This window comes from Rhipicephalus microplus, chromosome X (assembly GCF_043290135.1).
Source record: "Rhipicephalus microplus isolate Deutch F79 chromosome X, USDA_Rmic, whole genome shotgun sequence".
NCBI lineage: Eukaryota > Metazoa > Arthropoda > Arachnida > Ixodida > Ixodidae > Rhipicephalus > Rhipicephalus microplus.
Genome location: NC_134710.1, coordinates 279825903 through 279844833, shown reverse-complemented (window position 1 = coordinate 279844833; position 18931 = coordinate 279825903). Strand labels below are relative to the sequence as shown.

General features: G+C 43.7%; 1 protein-coding gene across 4 annotated transcripts in view; it reads left to right on the top strand.

Moving 5' to 3' along the window:
• The window catches only part of LOC119168311 (endothelial lipase), a 75939-nt gene that overhangs the window by 11614 nt on the left and 45394 nt on the right, over positions 1-18931 (top strand). The window contains exons 2-3 of one of the 4 annotated variants that reach the window (XM_075879232.1): positions 1777-1858; positions 2121-2227. In XM_075879232.1, the coding sequence (XP_075735347.1) occupies positions 1840-1858; positions 2121-2227 (126 nt within the window). In that variant the 5' untranslated portion in view covers positions 1777-1839. Of the gene's footprint in view, positions 1-1654; positions 1859-2120; positions 2228-18931 lie in introns of those variants that run through there. The other 3 variants (XM_075879233.1, XM_075879231.1, XM_075879230.1) reach the window with 3 other exon arrangements.

Below are 18931 nucleotides of genomic sequence, written 5' to 3'. Positions count from 1 at the left end.
CCAGGCTGACTTTGAAGGTCGACCTATTCTCGGTGGAAACAATAATCCCGGCTTTGTTTTTGCCGACTGAAGAGAGGTCCCACTTCTTTTACTCTGCACATAAACAAGCCAGACACTTTTTTTCTCAATGTGCCAATAAACAAAATAGAAAGCAAGTAGCTGTCTTTAAGTTGGGCATTTTGTAGAGAATAACGTTGCAGTGACCGACTTATCGCATCAATGTAAGTGTAAAGTTAGTTTAGAGTAAGAATTTTTCGGCTCCTGTTCTAGTCAACTTCGCTGGGATGTTAAACCCCACTTATCAATTATTCAGTCAATTTTGTGACTGTCGCTATTTAGTGAAGTTTCTAGATTAATTTAGCGATAGGCACAAAAAGGGAGAGAGCAAGACGACATGACGCAGACCCAAGTGAACGAAGCTGAATCCGCCTATTGGCTGTTTTACACACGTGGAGAAGGATATCGGGGCGCATGCGAAATGCGATGCAAGAGTATTTTGCTCTTTTTTATTTATAAGTAGCGTTGAATATTGGCTACACTTTTTCTCTAATAAAGTGGTTTACTCATTGACGCACGTTTTCTCTTATGAATAATTCTGCTTCGATAGAACTTCGTGAATGCATTTGGGCACAGATTCGTCGTCTGCTCAGAACGAGTTGGAGCGTGTTTTCAGTGACGGCACACGAAAATCTGTTGCTTTCGGTATACGGCGAAAGCACTTGTGTAGCTGTCTCGCGCAGATTAAGTGTGATGTGGATTAAACTTTCATCATCACTAAGGCCTAGAACCGTACTGATAAGTAGAAGACTAATTTATGAGGCATATCGAATAAACGCGCATTTGTACACATTTTCAGTAATTCATTTAATCACTTCAATTACGAAAGCGGACGGTGTGACAATACAAGAGAGCATAGAGCAGGTAGGTATAAGTAAATATTCATGACAACAGTACGTCCGGTCGTCACAAAACGATCTATTGAAAACTCTTCGTTAAAAGAGCTGCCAGTGACTTGTGTTATGAAACCTATTAATACGAACGTGGCTGGAACTTTATAGGCGGCTAGTCAATGGCACACAGCACTGACGACGGAAACAAACTCGTGCGTTCAGCGCTGGAGTGGGACATATTTACTGAAAGCTTTCCCGGGGAAATTGTTTGTGAGATAAATTATTAACCAGACGTGTTGGCTGCATCTATACTCATAACGTGCAAATGGTCACTCAATCGAAAGAACAACTTACAAACAAAGAATTGTATATAGAATAAGAGCCAGAGAATAAATTACCCATGAAATGGTCCTTTTATTTGAATTACACATACACAACTGCCTTGAAAAAGTGAAAACAAGAGAGAATCAGTAGCAAGAATACCATGAAACTTTCTTAGGCTGCACATTTTTATTGTGCTATTACAATAATAAAAATCTAATTGTCTGCTAATTATAAAGCACTAATTTTCATTTGCAAGTTTGCTTTCATAGTGTTTGCGAAGGGCACAATTCGCGTCATTTGCCTTCAAATGTTTATTTTTTTTCGACGGTACTAAACCACAACAAGCCAGCGGTACAGCTGCAGACGGAACGACACAATGGGTACAATAGTAAACTCGAGAGTGACATACATGGCAGCCCTATCGCCGTCACACGGGCGCTTAGACAATCAGTTGTTCTTCAAACTGAGCGTGTTTAAAAAATTTCGCGCTCATAACCACGCCTGTCTGCGAGACTACGCTTATTTTCAACCGAATTCTGTATTCTTTTCTTCTTCGCTGTAGCCCACTCAATGTAAAACTTCCGTGTTTGGAGCCACTGGAAGCAGTTGCAATAAGGAGAAAGTTATGTTGGCAACGACCATTTGTGAGTAAACGTTGAAGTCTGTCATGCTCAGCAATTTTCACAAAAGCATTGATAAGTTTTCACACAAACGCCAACTTTAAAAATTTCTCATAATAAATAAATTGTCTATTGATACCAGTATTAGGTTTTCTCAAACTCACTTGGCGTAACAGTATACGCCTTCATTGCGAACCATACAAATTAACTGCACTAAAAATGTTATTCTTGTCCGTTTCTGATGAGACTGTATTGTTTTCATTGCACTACCAATTTTGTTGCAAAGTACTGCTGCTTTTAATGCAACATAAATGCTATGCATCTACCATGAGGCAAGTGAAAAGACCCTATGAAACTGAAAAGCCTTGGAAAACGAAGACAAATCACTACAAGGTTGGTACTCATTTGCTTATTACGGAGATATGTTTTCAACTTCCCATCTGCTGAAATAATAACATTTTACTGATATAAGAACGACGCACCATCAATAGACAACCCCCATCCGAATGTACGTTGAGGTTGCTTGAATTTTCTTCATATGTTAAGAACCTAAATGGCCGTTAGTTGACAGCCAGGTGGTTTGCAGCTGCGAGTCATCATTCAAGATGAATGAACTACTACCATCTTTCATAGCTCTTTAAGATTATAATAAACAGCTGATAGCATTACGGTCCATTCATGTAAAAGTGTTTTCAAACTAAGTGAGTATATCACTTTACACACTGATGCACACGGTAGACATTATCATCGTCTGTCTGAAAGCTTCATCTTTAAGATTCAGCGCAGTGCAGTGAAAGGTATTCAGCCCTTGAAATACAGTGAAGCACAGATATGTTGGATATTAATGCGTTGAGACACACAGGAGCCGAGTGCTAACATTCGCCGCTGTGATGCTGAATGCTTTCAAAATAACTGCGCAAAACACACAGAAGAGTTGTTCATTGATCGTTCATCTATTGTCGGTTGCATGGCTGCGCGTGCATTGCTAACAGACATGACAATCCACATTAGCACAACTCACGCAGTTCCCTAGACAATATACAGCAGATGGGCGATATGCCATAGAATATATTCAGGATATTGTATGACAGCATCATAATCCTTTCTAATAAACCATCTTTGAGCAGGCCCAAAAAAACTAGGCAGAGGAAGAGTGCCACCGTCAATCTTTCTGCACTATTTATGATTGGTGTTAAAATCAAAGGCCATACCAAATGGTGCTTTCATGAAGATATATCTCTGCCAGCGTGTCAGCTAAACCAACCTAATCAACAGTGTTGCTTATGTGTACACTGTAACCACGTGTTGAAAGCATGGAAAAAAATTCTCAGCATGTACAGAGCTGTCAGCATCCGCAAGCTGAAAAGAACTAGTGAAACATGATCCTCAAACATCTAATCAGTGATAACACATAGTGTGAACCAGGAGTAATGTGTTAAAGGGGCCCTGAATCACGCATCATGCCTGGGGAGATAACACAGACGTAAAAAGACATTCCTGTGAACTGTTCAGCTGAATCTTGTAGTCAAGCCTGGCATGAGTGTTCACAGTTGCGGAGCGCGCAATTGCCACTTTCTTATGCACCCTCTCTTTATTCAGAGGACTAGCTTCACTATCTTCGGAGGGCCGTCATACTACATATTCTACGTAGCACAGTAGTGTTGGTACTTGTGATCACTTTTCCTGACTCACTCTCATGTTCATGACTCATGCGTGACGTAGTTTATTTCCCCTGGCAATCCCTCTCTCTGTAGCTTCCAGGAAGCTCGTCAGGACGAAATAAAACAGAAAGCGCTGCGACAAATCGCTGTAACTCCTTTCGGTAGTTCTGGACAAATTCAAAGTTTCTTATGGTGATGTTTTCTTGAGGTAATAAAATGAGATACTGAGGTCTATCTGATTTTTGCCAAAAGTTGTGCAGGACCCTTTTAAAACCTAGGGATTTATGTGGTTGGAATAGCAACTCTATTTGGAAGATTTTGTGGCTGCCGTACTCTAGTCAAGTTTACCCGATGGTTAGCTGTGAAAATCATCCAAGCTTCGAGCGAGAATTTTTCATATCGCTCAGACACTTTGCTTTTGGGATGTTTATTGAGTCATTGCAATTTTCTCCGAAGAGTTAGCATTTCAAGACCTCAATAATAACCTTGTAGATGACACAGCAGTTATTCTCTTCTTCTCGTCGCCTCGCCCAAAAAAGACTGCAGGGCTAATCCTAAATAAAGTTTATTCATTCATTCATTCATACCATGTCGTTTACGTACAAGTAGTAGGGCACACATACTTCGTTGGAAAATTCATGACTGCGAGTATTGGTAAAGATTGCCGCTACGCTACTTGACCATGAAACACATGTGAATTGTAAGAATGATAAGAGATATATAATGCATGTACTATCTGAAAGGCTCACTTGACGTGGCGGTTTTATAAGACTACGTTTTAATGAACGTGAATATAACTATTATTTGTACATTATGGAACGTGCATACATTTTCGGAAAGCTTTAGGCAATTCATGAATATTCATACGTTAGAAATATCAATTTCATTGACGTATACGAGGGGCGACAGTACGTGTGCACGCATGTTCAGAAATTTTATTTCAAAGCAAAGTTGCATATTGCGTGATCTGGTTTAAAGGCCAGCATAACGAAAACTGAAACGGCTGGCGGCAAAGCGCGTCATTTATAAATCGTGTGATGCATTTCGATGCCCCTCTCGAGTGTTCACCCGTTTATGCAGCGCCATCGTGTGATGTTCTCGTGATTTTTTTTCGTAGCCTCCGAGATTATATTGGGGGTATGCAGGTGGACGCTAACGCTAATAATTTATTCCAAGCTTTGCTGTCCCTGGTCACGGTCGAAGTGACAAAGGAGCTACACTAAAACGAAAAAAAAAACAGTTCAACCCCATCCCCCCCCCCCCAAAAAAATTATGACAATGCCCTTGCCTCTGACTCTGGCCATCGCGACAGGGTAATTTTATTGTTTCATCAACATACTGCTCATATCTCGCTGCCTAGCCAGTTAATAGCGCACTATCTTGGCGAAAGCTCAAAAAGCAGGTTAAAAGAGCATTTTGGAACAAACTAATGCAGTGCAGCGTCATGCCCGCGAATGCACACACGTATCATAGTATTTCTTGGCAATACACTCATTTGTACCGAATGATTTCATAACGCTGATTGACTTACGAATGAATTATTGTTGCGGTTTAACATCCAAAAACCACCATATGACTATGAGAGACACCCTAGTGGAGGGCTCCGGGAATTTCTGCCAGGAGGGCTTTTTGAACGTGCTCCTAAATCTAAGCACATGAGCCTCAAGCACTTTCGCCTTCATCGAAAATTAGGCCACTGCGGCCAATATTTGATCCCACGATCAACCGTTAAGCAGCCGAGTGCTTAGCCACTAGACTACCGTGGCAGGTCAAAGCTGTTTAGCTTCGTAGGCTAGACCACACAATTCTATGAGTGTGTGGACAGTGCGTTTACTTGTCAATTACTTCCATATTCATGAGGGGAAGTGCCTGAGCACTTGCTTGCGGAGATGACGAAGAAGCTCTGTCAAGGTGGCCGCTTCAACAGAAACTATTGACTGTGACCGGCAGATGCGCCATGCTTACGAGTTCACAATTGAATGTACCACAACCATTGTCACCTTTAAAAGGGCATCATTGTCATGTAAACTGCTACCCAGCCTACCGTCTGTGATTCACCGCCGGCTATGGTGGCCCAGTGTTCTGGCTTGAGCGACTCCTTTCCTTCGTATTCTGGCACACTTTTCTCTATGGCAGGTAAGACACCAGCTACAGGTAAATGTGATATATCGATGCTGCTATACACCATAGCAAGCCTACTTCCCGCCCAGACGCATAAACTGTTCTGAACTGCCAAGGAACGCCAAGTTAGCAGGGTAAGCGGCTGCTCTGACACTTTAAAATCCAAAAAATCGCCTATTCGTGCTGCCAACGCTTACAACCAGCCGTCTGGGTATACCACTGCACCATTTTTGGATGCAAGAACAGCCAGTGTAAGAAGAAGAGATACAGGGCACTGTCTGTGAAGATTACAAGACAACTCGGGAATGGTGCCAGTGCGGTGTTTTCATGTTTTACAGATTTCCATCCGCAAAGAAACCTACCGATCTCCACCACCTGCGGATAATACGAATAACAAGAAAACTACGAGCCCAGTAAAAGGGTACGAGTAAGTAGACTGACTGCGTGTATTGAAGCGTGCCGCCAGCTGTTTCGCTTTACAGCAGTAATTTACATACAACATGTGGCACCAAATCATCGCCGTAGTCTTTCGCAGACAACATGCCAATGATAAAAAAACATTACGATTCACGCGTGCATGCACGCACTGCAGCCGCATGTTTAGTACAAATGCGACACCATACAATTGTGATGCAAAAAAAAACGCGAACAGCGGGAAGTGTGGATTTTGACTCGGTCGAACTGCGACATGCTTTGACTGTCGCTATGCAAATTTATTCTTTAAGCCGGCGTCCCCATAGCAGTAAAAAGTCAGGCTGTGGGGCGCTATGCCTTTGGATATGCAGGACGATCCGAGCTTCTCGGGCAGACGAGTTAACTCCGAGCTCCGTCTACGGTGGCCATGGCGCCAAGACAGTGGAAAACACGTGATAGCAGCGCTCATTAAAATGGCTAAAAGAACGCGCTTGCCGTCAGAAATGCATTCTGGGCATTTGCGCTGGTTATCAAAGAAACACCACATGCGTTCGCGTCAGCGCCGCCACTCAGACAACATTTAAGCAGTGCAGGAACGTCAGCCTGATTGTCACGCTATCTTTTTTCCAACTCAACAGACGCCTACCGCAGGCGTGTTCGTGGGAGTTTGTCCTCTTTCGGGCAAGTTTTTTCTGCCACCTGCAGCATAGCGATTTCCTCTCTCAAAGGCAGCAAGGGCGCACATGCAACACAGTCAAGCTCTTCGTTTTACTTATATCAACTAATATAAATAAATATAAGGACAGGTTGTCGCCAGGGGCGCTCGCATCATGGTGGCAGTAAGGTCCCTAGATGTAACAAGTTCCCAAGATAGCGGCACTTGATGTTCTCGATGCTGTCCTCCTCACTCTCTCGCTTACCCCTCCTTTTCTTTGTCATCTGCGCATGTAATCGGTTCATTCCTTGCTCGTGATCTTGCAAATGGCTGGAGGTGTTATTTATTAATATGCAAAAAGTTCAAAACGAGCACGCATGCACACATGACTCCAGCTGGTATCTCGCCTTGACCAGAGACGAAATCGCAGCCAGGACATAAACTGACGAGGAGGAGCATTTCAGTTGGCACCCAGTAGGCCAAGATGTTTTCGCGGTGCTCGTTCAATCCAATATCCGAGTTTTTCAACAATGCTGGGTTGCCGTAAAACAACTAAAAACGGTTTCGATCTTGTCAACACACATTGTGCTATCCTCAATGAAGCACGCTGGGAAGTGTAGCTATGAAATAGTTGACGGGAACGCTTTCGTGCAACTCTGTCGACGTACGTCGACGTGGATTCGCGAAACGAGTTTATTTTTCGGTTTTTATTGAAACGCCAGGAGTGTTTCTAAAGCGCGTTTAGTGCATACCAGTTGTTACAAACACTTGTGAGTATGTACGTATACAGAGCAGCTGGAGCATTTAATCAACACATCTCCAGTAACACTTCACGCTTGACGAGATGACCAGAACGCGCTGCTTCGGGACACCTCAGTAGTACTCTCACTTTTTAGGGAAGTCGGCGTACCGCACCAGAATCATCATGATTGTAATTATTATTGGCATCATGATTGTCAGAATGGGCACATTAAAAAACATCACCACAGTGCTGCTTCTCAAGCGCTGGTACTAGTCTGGCCGTGGTTTTTTCTTGTGTGTGCACAAGCCGGCTGTAATCACTCGTCACAACGTCACGCCCTGTGGTCACTGACAGGATCCCCAGTAAGAAGCGCGTTCACTGTGTCACAGCACGAACAAAACACATTTAGAGAACTGGCCTAGTTATAACAGGACGAACTACGATGTACGACGTGAGACGCCATGCCTAGTGGTGTAAAATATAGGACTGCACAACGTTGCCAGTGGAGCAAAGCGCATCCCGCTTACTCTTGTGTTGTACCGTTTATGCTATAAAATTAACCGTTTATTCTACAACTCAATTCGTTCTATTTTGATTAATTTACATCTATTCACCATCGCAACTGAACCCAAACATTCGCTTTTTGATGAAAGCTTTGAACCTTCTAGGTGTCCAGGAACATAAGCGTGGAGGTTTCGCTACCTTAGAAACTTGTTTCTTCTAGGGACCTTAGGTGGCAGTAGAGTAACTGTATATGGTCCCTATGGAACCAGAGTAAAGCAACTGTTTTCCAACGTCACCGGTTCCACCAGCAACCATGCAGTGCGAAGAAGCTGGCAATCAGGCCAATTTTGCGTTTTCCGACGGCGCTGCTGCATTGGCGCGAATCATCGCCAGTCAAGTTCAAAGCAAATCCGGCTAGTCTTCACGCCTTTTCTGAACGTGGTCCATGGATGCGTGCGGGTGACCGCGGATCAGCTTCACGTGCACAGGTCTACAGTTCTACCATCTCAGCCATCGGAATGTTACAATGACTGGGTAGACTGGTAAAAGACGTTTGACCCATTTTACCAGCTGCTGAATGCTCCTTCGTTCGTAGTGTACATGCTAAAAGAAAACTGCACTATTCTTTGTTGCGCATTCATATCTGTTCAAACGGAGCCTGGTGAATTATTTTCGCGCAAAAGAAATGTATTTATTCGCCACCGACGCAGCTAAAAGGTCGCGGTTGCTGAACTCGCTGAATTTTACAGCGAGAGCTCTCATGAGACCACAAGGGCTGATTCCGGCGCCGAAGCTGATCGCCGCCACCGTTTCCGTGATCAGTATTGCACGAAATAAAAATATATAAATAACCTACGTAAAAAAGCACACGTGCCCACTTGGGAATTGAACGTGTATTTTTGGCGTGGCAGTAAAGTACCATACCGCAAAGCTACGCCAAAACTCGTAGCAGAGCTCTAAACTTACTTTAAGTAGGCTGCTTACGGGGCACAAATTTGCATTTAGAAGTGTAAGAATTCATTTTGGAACACTGAAGGAACAACCGTGCGTCACGCAACGTGAATTGCGCAGAGTGCACCGTTCTGCTCTTACGCAATTCAAAAGCCTCGGGCATACTTCTTCATTGAGTTATGTTCACTGAGACAAATCTGGAGATTTCATGTACAGTCAAGGTCAACGAATGTCGCATCTTGTCAGTGCAATGTGAATACTGAATTTTCCCACTCGTTATCTGGCCGGAAGTCCCAATAAAAAGCGCAAAATATGAATGTCCCAAGACAAAAGAAGTTGACATTGTTCGCTCTGCACTTTTCGACACACGCTGAGCAAGGAAGTAAATTTTTGTACCACGTTATTTAGTCAGCTCCTATGTTACACTTTGTTGGCAATCGGGCAGAAAAGTGGCCTTCAAGCACTGCAAACAGCGTGCAAAGGACGCAAGCAAAGTGTGTCGATATGCAACACGACCGGGCTTATCGCCTGCAAAAACAGAATGTGACTTTGTCGCATAGCTGTGCTTGCAAGCCTAGCGACATGGCAGACCTATGTGCTACTCTGGTGCTGTAGATATATACAGTTACTCTAGGTGGCAGCGCGGCTGTAAGTCGATACGTCGTGAGCGCGGTGAAATTGAACGTGATACATAACAGCCAAGTGATGATATAACTTTTACTTGTGCGTGCGTGTTTGCATATATATATATATATATATATATATATATATATATATATATATATATATATATATATATATATATATATATATATATATATATATAGTATCAGCAAAAAAGGTAATAGGTGAGTCGTGCCGCTCGCTGAAATTGCGGCGTGAGCACTGCTCCTCGGAAAAAGTAAAAGTGGTGGGAGGACCCGATCTTCACCGCAGGCGCTTGGCAGGCGTTTGTCAATCAAATAGATTGACGCATGAACTCAGATACAAGCTCAGGTCGCGGGGTCGAATCCTGTCTGCGGCGGCTGCTTTATCGATGGAGGCGAAAATGCTGTATGCCCTTGTGCGCAACTTGGTGCACGCTAAAGAAGCCCAGGAGGTCGAAATTTCTGAAGCCCTCCACTAAACGTCTCTCATAGTGATATGCTGGTTTTGAGACGTGAAGTCCCGCATATCAATCAATCGGATACAAGCTCCTCGGTTACGAGAAGGCCCCTGTTCAACATGTGCCTGTCACGGTGCCTGTGCGAATGTCAAGCGTTTGATGCGGTTGACGCTAGGCAGTAGATACGTTTTACATAAAATAATGTGGTCATCTTGCACTGTTTTGCAAGGTTGGAGCCATAGAGGAGTTGTGATAACCTCGCTTCTTCCAGCTTTTTGATTCGGTCGTCTACTCATCCGTTGGTCTGCTTCCAAGGGAAGGCCGCATAAGCTCATTTATTTAATTGAATTAATTACCTGGGGCTTAATAAACATAACACTGAACAGTATTGTCTTAATTATTGTGGTTACAAATAAAACGGCAATAATTATCTCGAGTGCAATAAACAAATTCAACATTAGTGTAGAGCTTTCTAACGTAATTCTTATTAGCATGGTATAAAATATAGTCATAATGTCTATTTACCGCAGTTTTACGTAGTATGCTCCTTATTAAGATCACGTGTTAATCAGCATGGTTTACGTAATGCGTCAACTAGCATGCTTTGGTAGGCACAGTTCTACTTTCACGTGGCTTCATTACCATGATATTATTAGGATGTGGCGTAATTACCTCGGTGTAACTATGTCTTGGCCTAATTACAATGGTCATAGCATGTCCTGGCCTAACTAGCCAAGTATACCAGCCAGCCAAATAGCTGACCAGTCAGCTGTACCGGCTCGGGTGCTAGCGGATGATGAATAGGACGAAGAAGGCACGAAGCGGCCCAGCAGCACGCACGAATGCACAAGCTGACCACGATGATTAACACGTGGCCTCATGTTTAGCTCCGGTAGCAATATTTTGAAACACTCTGCCGGAACGAATCTAAGACGCTACCATGCTAATTATTCTAAAGCAGACGTAGTGCAAGCATGAAAACTTTCAAAATGAATCACAATAGCTCGTGCCTTTAAAAAGCTTCTGACGCTTTCATTGCATGGGTGCGCTTTTGCATTCAGGGGAAAGAAAAACAAATGAAAGACACCCCTGGTCTGAAAACACCACCCAAGTTTGTGGACCATTCTTGACGCACTGCCGGATTCCATCGTAACCAATGCAATGCAGTGCGCTTAGGGCTGGATTTGACTTCTTTGCTTTGTTGGCACATTCATATAGGGGTATTGCAAGAGCTCGGAACGATACCGAGTTTTCACTGGCTTTCGCCAAGCACAATTGATTCTGCATACCGCCCCTGGCGGGGATTTTAACGCAATAGAGTTAAAGAGCTCGTTTCGCAGAAAATCTGGTGTCGGCGTCGGCGTCCGTGTCGGCGTCATTGAATGTGAGCAAAAATCACCATCTAATGCGTGACCAAAAACTCGAGAACTATGCAAATAAAATACTTAATTGTTAAAGAAGCCTTGGAGCAGAGTGGAGACCAAACCAGTGTTGTTGGGGTTTGCGTGGCAAGTGGATGTTTTACCACACGGCCACTCCTCTGCTCATGAAAACAATGAAAATAATTACTCTGCTTGTAAATTCAGTGAAAGTAGCTTTCATGCCTCAGACACACGCCTCATGTATACTTGCTTCACAATGCAACATGAAATATTGCAGTAATAGTGAGTGGTTAAGTGTCCATTGCTAACGGGTGCCAAAATATCTTATTATCCTAATGACTCTCTGGTTGAAGGCAGATACACCACTAATTCATTGATTATTATGTGGAGTTTAACGTCCAAAAACCACCATATGATTATGAGAAACGCCGTATTGGAGGGCTTCGGAAATTTCGACCACCTGGTGTTCTTTAACGTGCGCACAAATCTGAGCACACGGGCCTACATTCCCGCCTCCTTCAGAAATGCCGCCGCAGTTGGGATTCGATTCCGCGACCTGTGGGTCAGCAGCCGAGTACCTTAGCCACTAGACCACTGTGGCGGGGCAGGTACACCACTACGAAAGGCAGACACGCTACCGCGCCTATTCTCTTAAGGCCAGGTAGTGGATGCATAGGAAATTCAAAAAGGTTTCATGCACTAAATGTTTGAAGTACACACTACAAACAGGATGACGCTATCGCGTTCAGCTCCTAAAGGCGAAGCTTTAGGGTCCCTAATTTTTCGCATGGCGTGTGTTTTACGAGTGCCAGGCATGACTGTCAAATTTAAGCCGAGCTGGTGCGTGAGCGCGAGCCGCAGGATAGCGCTACGGTGACGCCAGCTTAATGCATAATATTTGCCTAGCATTCATTCTTAGTGCATCAATTCTGTTTTTTTTTTTCATTCTGATGCGTATATCTACTCCTTTTATGTAGCACAAGCTTCGAATTTATTATCTACGTACACTTGGAATATTTATGTCCGCATGCCCAACCTCTATGTACACTCGCCACAGGCTGGGTTAACCTATTAACATAGACATGTTACCCAATACTCTTCTGATATTTTCTGTACAATTTAGTACACCTTTCACAACCATATTATTACATATACTACAATCATAACAATAGCTAAGCCAAGAAACCACGAAAGGAAATGTGTCAAAGAAACCTATGCAATACGAAATGGGTGGTAATATTCGAACAATATTGCAAAAACCTAAATAAATAAAAATGAGGAAAAAATACCAGTAATCTGATTATCCTAGCATATTTATGTAAAAAAATATATCAAAAAGCTGAATGTATAAGGACAGCCGCATGAATAAAAAAAACAGGCTCGTCTGGTAATTGGGCCTGCGGTCTTCTCCGCTTTTGGCGAGAATCGTAAGTCACAATTTATACTAACGAAAGCATATAACATTCTGGTGAGTTCCTTTGAGCTTGTTCAGAATAACTCTGTTTTACTTTGTCTAACTATAACAGAAGTGTTAGAATTTCAACCAAGAAAACTTGCCTTGCACTTCCTTCCTTACATCTCGCAGAATAGTCTCCTGTTTAACACTATTTTACCAGATATACAATCATCCCTTCTTGCATGACAACCATTTGTACGCCCACAACAGATATCTCGCCGCAGTGACCACCATTACAAAGTAGGAATCTGTTTATGCAACGCCAAAACTTTCTTCAATTCATTCTTGCCTCGTACATCAAACAAGTGAAACAGACTTCGCGGTGAGATTGTTACTAATATCAATCTTTTTTTTAGGTCTTAGTGTTGCAGTCACCAAAATTGTATAATTAGGTTCTGTGTTGTATTAGCTCACATGTATTCTATAGTGTATTAGCAGACGTTATATTTAGAGCAGATTTATTTTTACGATCTCACCGTATTCGCCACTTTTTGTTCATATAAATAATTTTTGTAACAAACCACCCCCTCTGTAATGCCATTTCACCCTGAGAGTAAAATCAGTGAAATTAAACAATAAATAATGTTAATTCGTACTATTTATGTACGTAAATAACTATAACATTAAAAACGCACTGGTATTTGAAATAACAATATTAATTACGATATTGATTATAATGTTACGGGTAACTTATTTAATAAATTAAATACGAAGCACTGTGCTCGGCGAACAAGATGGCGACTGTTCATAAACAACCAGCCACCAACGTCGTCTTTCTCTTTCTTCCAGACAGGCTGTGCCGGCTGTTGCGTATCATAACCCCCCGGTGGTAGAAGCACCGTCTCGGTGCTTGAGCGACTCGGATGCGGTAGAAGGAGGGTGATAGGGCTTGAGTCGAGCTATGTGCACGATGTCACTCGAAGGTGACGATGATGACGTTGAATCAACTGGAGCGATCTCGTATGTAACGTCAGTCACCTGGCGAACGACGCGGTATGGTCCAGTGTAGCGTGACAGCAGTTTTTCAGAAAGCCCTACACGCCGAGTGGGGGACCAGAGGAGGACAAGGGAACCCGGTGAAAAGTGCACGTTTCGATGATGGGAATCGTAGAGCTGTCTTTGGCGCTCCTGTGAAGCCTGCAGGCGGCTGCGGGCGAGTTGACGTGCGTGGTCGGCTCGCGCGATGGCTTCGCCGACATACTCAGTGACCGAGGGCAGCAAGGTGTCAAATGGTAGGGCGGGTTCTCGGCCGTATAGAAGATGGAATGGTGAATAGCCGGCAGTGTCGTGACGTGACGAATTATATGCGAACGTCACAAATGGCAAATGAACGTCCCAGTCCCGGTGGTCGGCCGCTACGTATTTAGAAAGCATGTCGATTATGGTGCGGTTGAGGCGCTCCGTAAGACCGTTCGTTTGTGGATGGTACGAAGTGGCAAACTTGTGCTTGGCAGAGCAAGAGCGCAGGATTTCATCAACGACAGCTGATAGGAAGGTGCGGCCCCGGTCAGTGAGAAGTTGGCGTGGAGCTCCGTGTACTAAAATGATATCATATACCAGAAAGTTCGCCACATTGGTTGCGCAACTCGTCGGAAGTGCTCGTGTGATAGCGTACCGTGTCGCAATATTAACGTTTATATAAACAATATAATTGATAGCAATCTCAGTGAATTACGTGATTATTCACCCAGAAAATATAATGACCAGGCACAAAATGCGTTGTTACCTAAGGCCGATGGTGACCACCAGGAAGTGGCAGCCTTGAGACAAGACGGTCAGATGGTGCTGCGCCGACGTCCCTCTGTACACAAGCACACTCTTGAGGATGAACTCCTCGGCGCACATGTGTGCATCCTGGGCTATCCGGGTGGGCCACTCGTGGGTTGGCGACACGACCACTACTTTCGGAGTTTCCACGGACTGGTAGGATAGGTTTTTGAGGCCAGTGTCACTCAGCAGCGTGTGCAGAATGGGTAGCACGAATGCCACCGTCTTTCCAGAACCAGTCTGTACGCAGGCTATGAAGTCCCGGCCGACCAAAGAAATATTGACGGCGTACTTCTGTACGGGCGTCAGCTTGACATACTTCGTGCCTCAATTTCCGCAACTGTAGATCCTACAGGCTCATTTCACCAATGCTGGTTAATGACATCCAAAACTGATGGTCACTAACTTCTCCGGGAATGACATTGTACTTGTCGAATTTGGTAGCGGTGGAGATGGTCGACAAGAGCGTGTCCTCATCCGTAGGAAGAGAAGCCGAAACACAGGGTGCCTCCATTGGTTTGCTGTCGAGAGCCCATTCGAGACAAAACCTCGTTCGTGCAGCATTGGCCATGTGGCCCTTCTGCTGGAACTTCAAGAAACCGCGGGGCCGGTAACCCCTGTCTTTGGAGAAGTCTCTCCCTCTTACGCCACCAGCGTCTGGGTTGGGGCACTCGCCACTCGTATGCCCCTCCTCGCCACACTTGAAACATTCTTTGGAGCACCACTCCTGCTGAGGATTTAGGTAGTGCCGGCTCATCTGAGTGTGCTATTCACAGATGAAGAAGCTCTTTCTGGGTCTGTTATCGCAGGAAGCTGTTGGGCAATCCCGACTGATGCAGATCTCCTCGCCATATTTGAAGCAGCCTATTTAACCGCCTCTACCACCATGGGAGGAATTAGTGTTTGTGCAGTCTCGAGTCATATAGCCCTCCTGACCAAACCTAAAGCAACCTCTACCATCAGGGCAGCCGCCACCCAAAGAAGCGGAGTCTACTTTGGGACATTCAGGACTCACGTGACCTTCTTCACCTCACCTAAAACAACCTCTTTCACGACCGCACACAAAGATTGCGTACGCACAGTTTTTACTGAGGTGTCCTTCTTAGTTGCACTTCAAAGAGTCTCTGCTTCCTCCTCCTCCTCCTCCTCCTCCAGAACAGTCACATCCGAAACTGCCCCACCACCAACCTGCTGGAGCCTCGCCCAAAACTGGAACTGGGCTCCGCCTTCCAGCCGCTGCTCGAATCTTGCTCTTGCCAGGAGTCGTTCTAGGCTGTCGTGCCTGCAACATTGTTGCTGTCACCCACATCTGATGTGGGTGACAGCAACAGCGGGATCGAATCCCGGCTGCGGCGGCTGCATTTCCGATGGAGGTGGAAATGTTGTAGGCCCGTGTGCTCAGATTTGGGTGCACGTTAAAGAACCCCAGGTGGTCAAAATTTCCGGAGCCCTCCACTACGGCGTCTATTATAATCATATGGTAGTTTTGGGACGTTAAACACCACAAATAAATCAAATCAATCAATCATTGCCGACTGATTGCTTTAACGAAGACCATGACGAAAGCAAGTTTGGTCTTTCAGCGTCATCGTCTTTCTTCTAACTGCCTCGGAGCAGTAAGCATGTACACCGGTGTTCGTTTACTTCGTCCTTGTACTCAACAATATTAAACAGTGTGTAGAAGTCCTACTATCTAGTGAGCCATAGGCAAATGCCAAATACGTCACCTGAAATAAGTGAAAAAAGGTTATTGGAGTTGTCTTGGCAAAAATGAAAGATAAAATCAAATAACACACCATAAATTCTCTATAGGCGATCATCACTTAAACATTTATGTTAGGAATTTTTGTTATTATGACATTCTTTTCCTCGTGAACAGTGCCAGAGAACGGAACAACAAGAAGGAAGACGAACACAGGCGTCAATAGACAACTGATTTTAATGTTTGATGTTGTCGCCTAGAAGATCTTAGCTCATACCCACAAGAGATATTGACTAAAGTGTACCTTTAACGTAATTTTGATACAATGCTTGTTAAAACAGAGAGCAATCGGATGAGACCACGATGAGTAATAACGTACCTTAAATAGTGCAAAGGATAAAAGGAATGAATTAACTAGATTTCTTAAATAGCAAAAAAGAAGAAGGGGGACAAAGAACTGGACTTATCTGGCAATACTAGTAGCAGCGTATCCTTCCAATTGCCCGAGCGAATTTATGTAGCACTCACAGAATAACTCTACGTCCCGCACGCTACTGAATGGCTTGAAACGCTAAAAGGGTGGATGTAATGAATACCAATCCCAGCATACCAATCGCCCTATCAAGAACTATTTGACAGAGTGGGTAGAAACGACGGAATTTGAGAGAAACGTGATGTATGGTTTCCTGTTCATTGGAAACTGCACATAGGTAACATAATGAAAATTCGGATTTGTGAAAATAATAATTTAACTGGGGAACTCTACAGCGAAAGCATGTGAGGGTCAGTTCATATTGACGGCAAATGTATTTTACGGTGTTCCATGTGAGCTGCAAGTGCTGAAACTCTTCGGAAAGTAGGAGCAATGTTTCCTTGTTCTTTAAGACTAACCGGCTTTTGAATTGTTCTGCAGTAATCAAAGAAAACTGAGGAGCTACTAGTACCACCAGGAAATTAAAAGACGCGGAAGCGAGTGAGTCAGCATGTTCTTTTCGAACAATTCGACTTTAATAAGGCGGAACCTCATGCATGAATATTCATATACAGCGTAGGCACCACGTTCCAAGGAATATTTACACTGTGACAACAGAACATTAAGCAGCTGCTTTAATACCTTTTCTTTGCTGTGCTCCATCAAGCGTTGTAGCGTTTACCCTACGCAGATTTTATTTTATGTAGATACCTGAAGAATTGTGTATATTCAGGAGCTTGTTATCTTTGTTAGACTCTAAGTTATCAAATGCTCACGCTACCTAGGAGTTCCCACAGGCCACGGTGGTCGCATAGTACTTGCGGTGCTCGGCTGCTGACCCGAAAGACGCGGGTTTGATGCCAGCCGCAGTGGTTGCTTTTCAATGGAGGTGAAATGAAGAAGGACCATTTCCCAAAATTAGGCGTTTTTAATAAACACATAAGACGCCGAAATTCCGGAGCAATTAAAAAGAGCGTGTCTCAGAATCATATTGTGCTTTTGGCCTAAGAATTGCCGGAATTCTTAAGCAAGAGTTCAAGTGATATAAATCTTCCCGTATAGTGAACTGCCTAAAAAAGTCCAATTTTAGAAAACAATAGCGTAATTTGTGAAAAATATATAAAAATGTACGGGTTCGTCTGGGATTTTACCCTGGAACTTATCGCACCCAAACCCCGAACTATACGCCCACACCCACGAGCTAGACAGCAACAGCTTCGTGACACCTTTCTAATAACTCACCGAATGCAGAACGAAATAAACATGAATAGAAAGGTGAATGACTGTGAAGGTAAACATTTGCAAGTCTCTGGTTTGCCATCTGGATAGCATTTGGCAATATGTGGCTCTAAATAGAAGTGAGCAAAGTGAAAATTTAGAACCTCATGAACACAAGCGTCCATTTCCAGCGAAATGTATTGGATGGATAAATTGACGATGTTTTTATACAATCTCATGTAATGGTTACAAAAAAAGGTTTCCAAATATCACTTACAAAATTACTCTGAAGAGTACAATACCATCAGCCTCTCATGCCGAGGAAATAAGCACCTATTACATATCGCTTCCTTACGAAGACTATGACGGGAACAAGTTCTTGCACTTTTATCTAAAGAGACAAGTTTAGGGATTGTACCTCAACCGTTCTCATGGTATTGAATCAATCGCCGTAAAAATCAGTGTGGCTGGTTCGAGGGCAAAAAAAAAGAGGAAAAGGATGAAAAGGAACAAGAGAGTAAACAGAGCGCTTGCCAGTCACGATTATGACAGCTTTCTCTTGGCTATGCATGAATTAATGGTCTGTATAATCAATTTGCTGGTAAAAGTAAAACTGGCATTTGAGACGAACAAGCATTGTTCGTCACGTCATATAGCTAACTGCTAAAAAATGACTATAAATTTGCACTCGCCCAGGATTTGAACCCGGGATCTATCGCACCTAAAGCGAGAATCATACCCCTATAGACCAACGAGCCACACTGACGTTGAGCCAGTTGTACAGTTTCACTTTTTTGGTATCTTGTTCGCATACCAGAAGACTGTAATCCAAACCCTAAACAGGTAACATTTATCACATGCGAACTTATCACTGAAATAAAGAATGATTAGCTTTGTCCAAAATTTCATCACCGGTGCTTCTTCACAGTACGACATTCTTTGTCTTT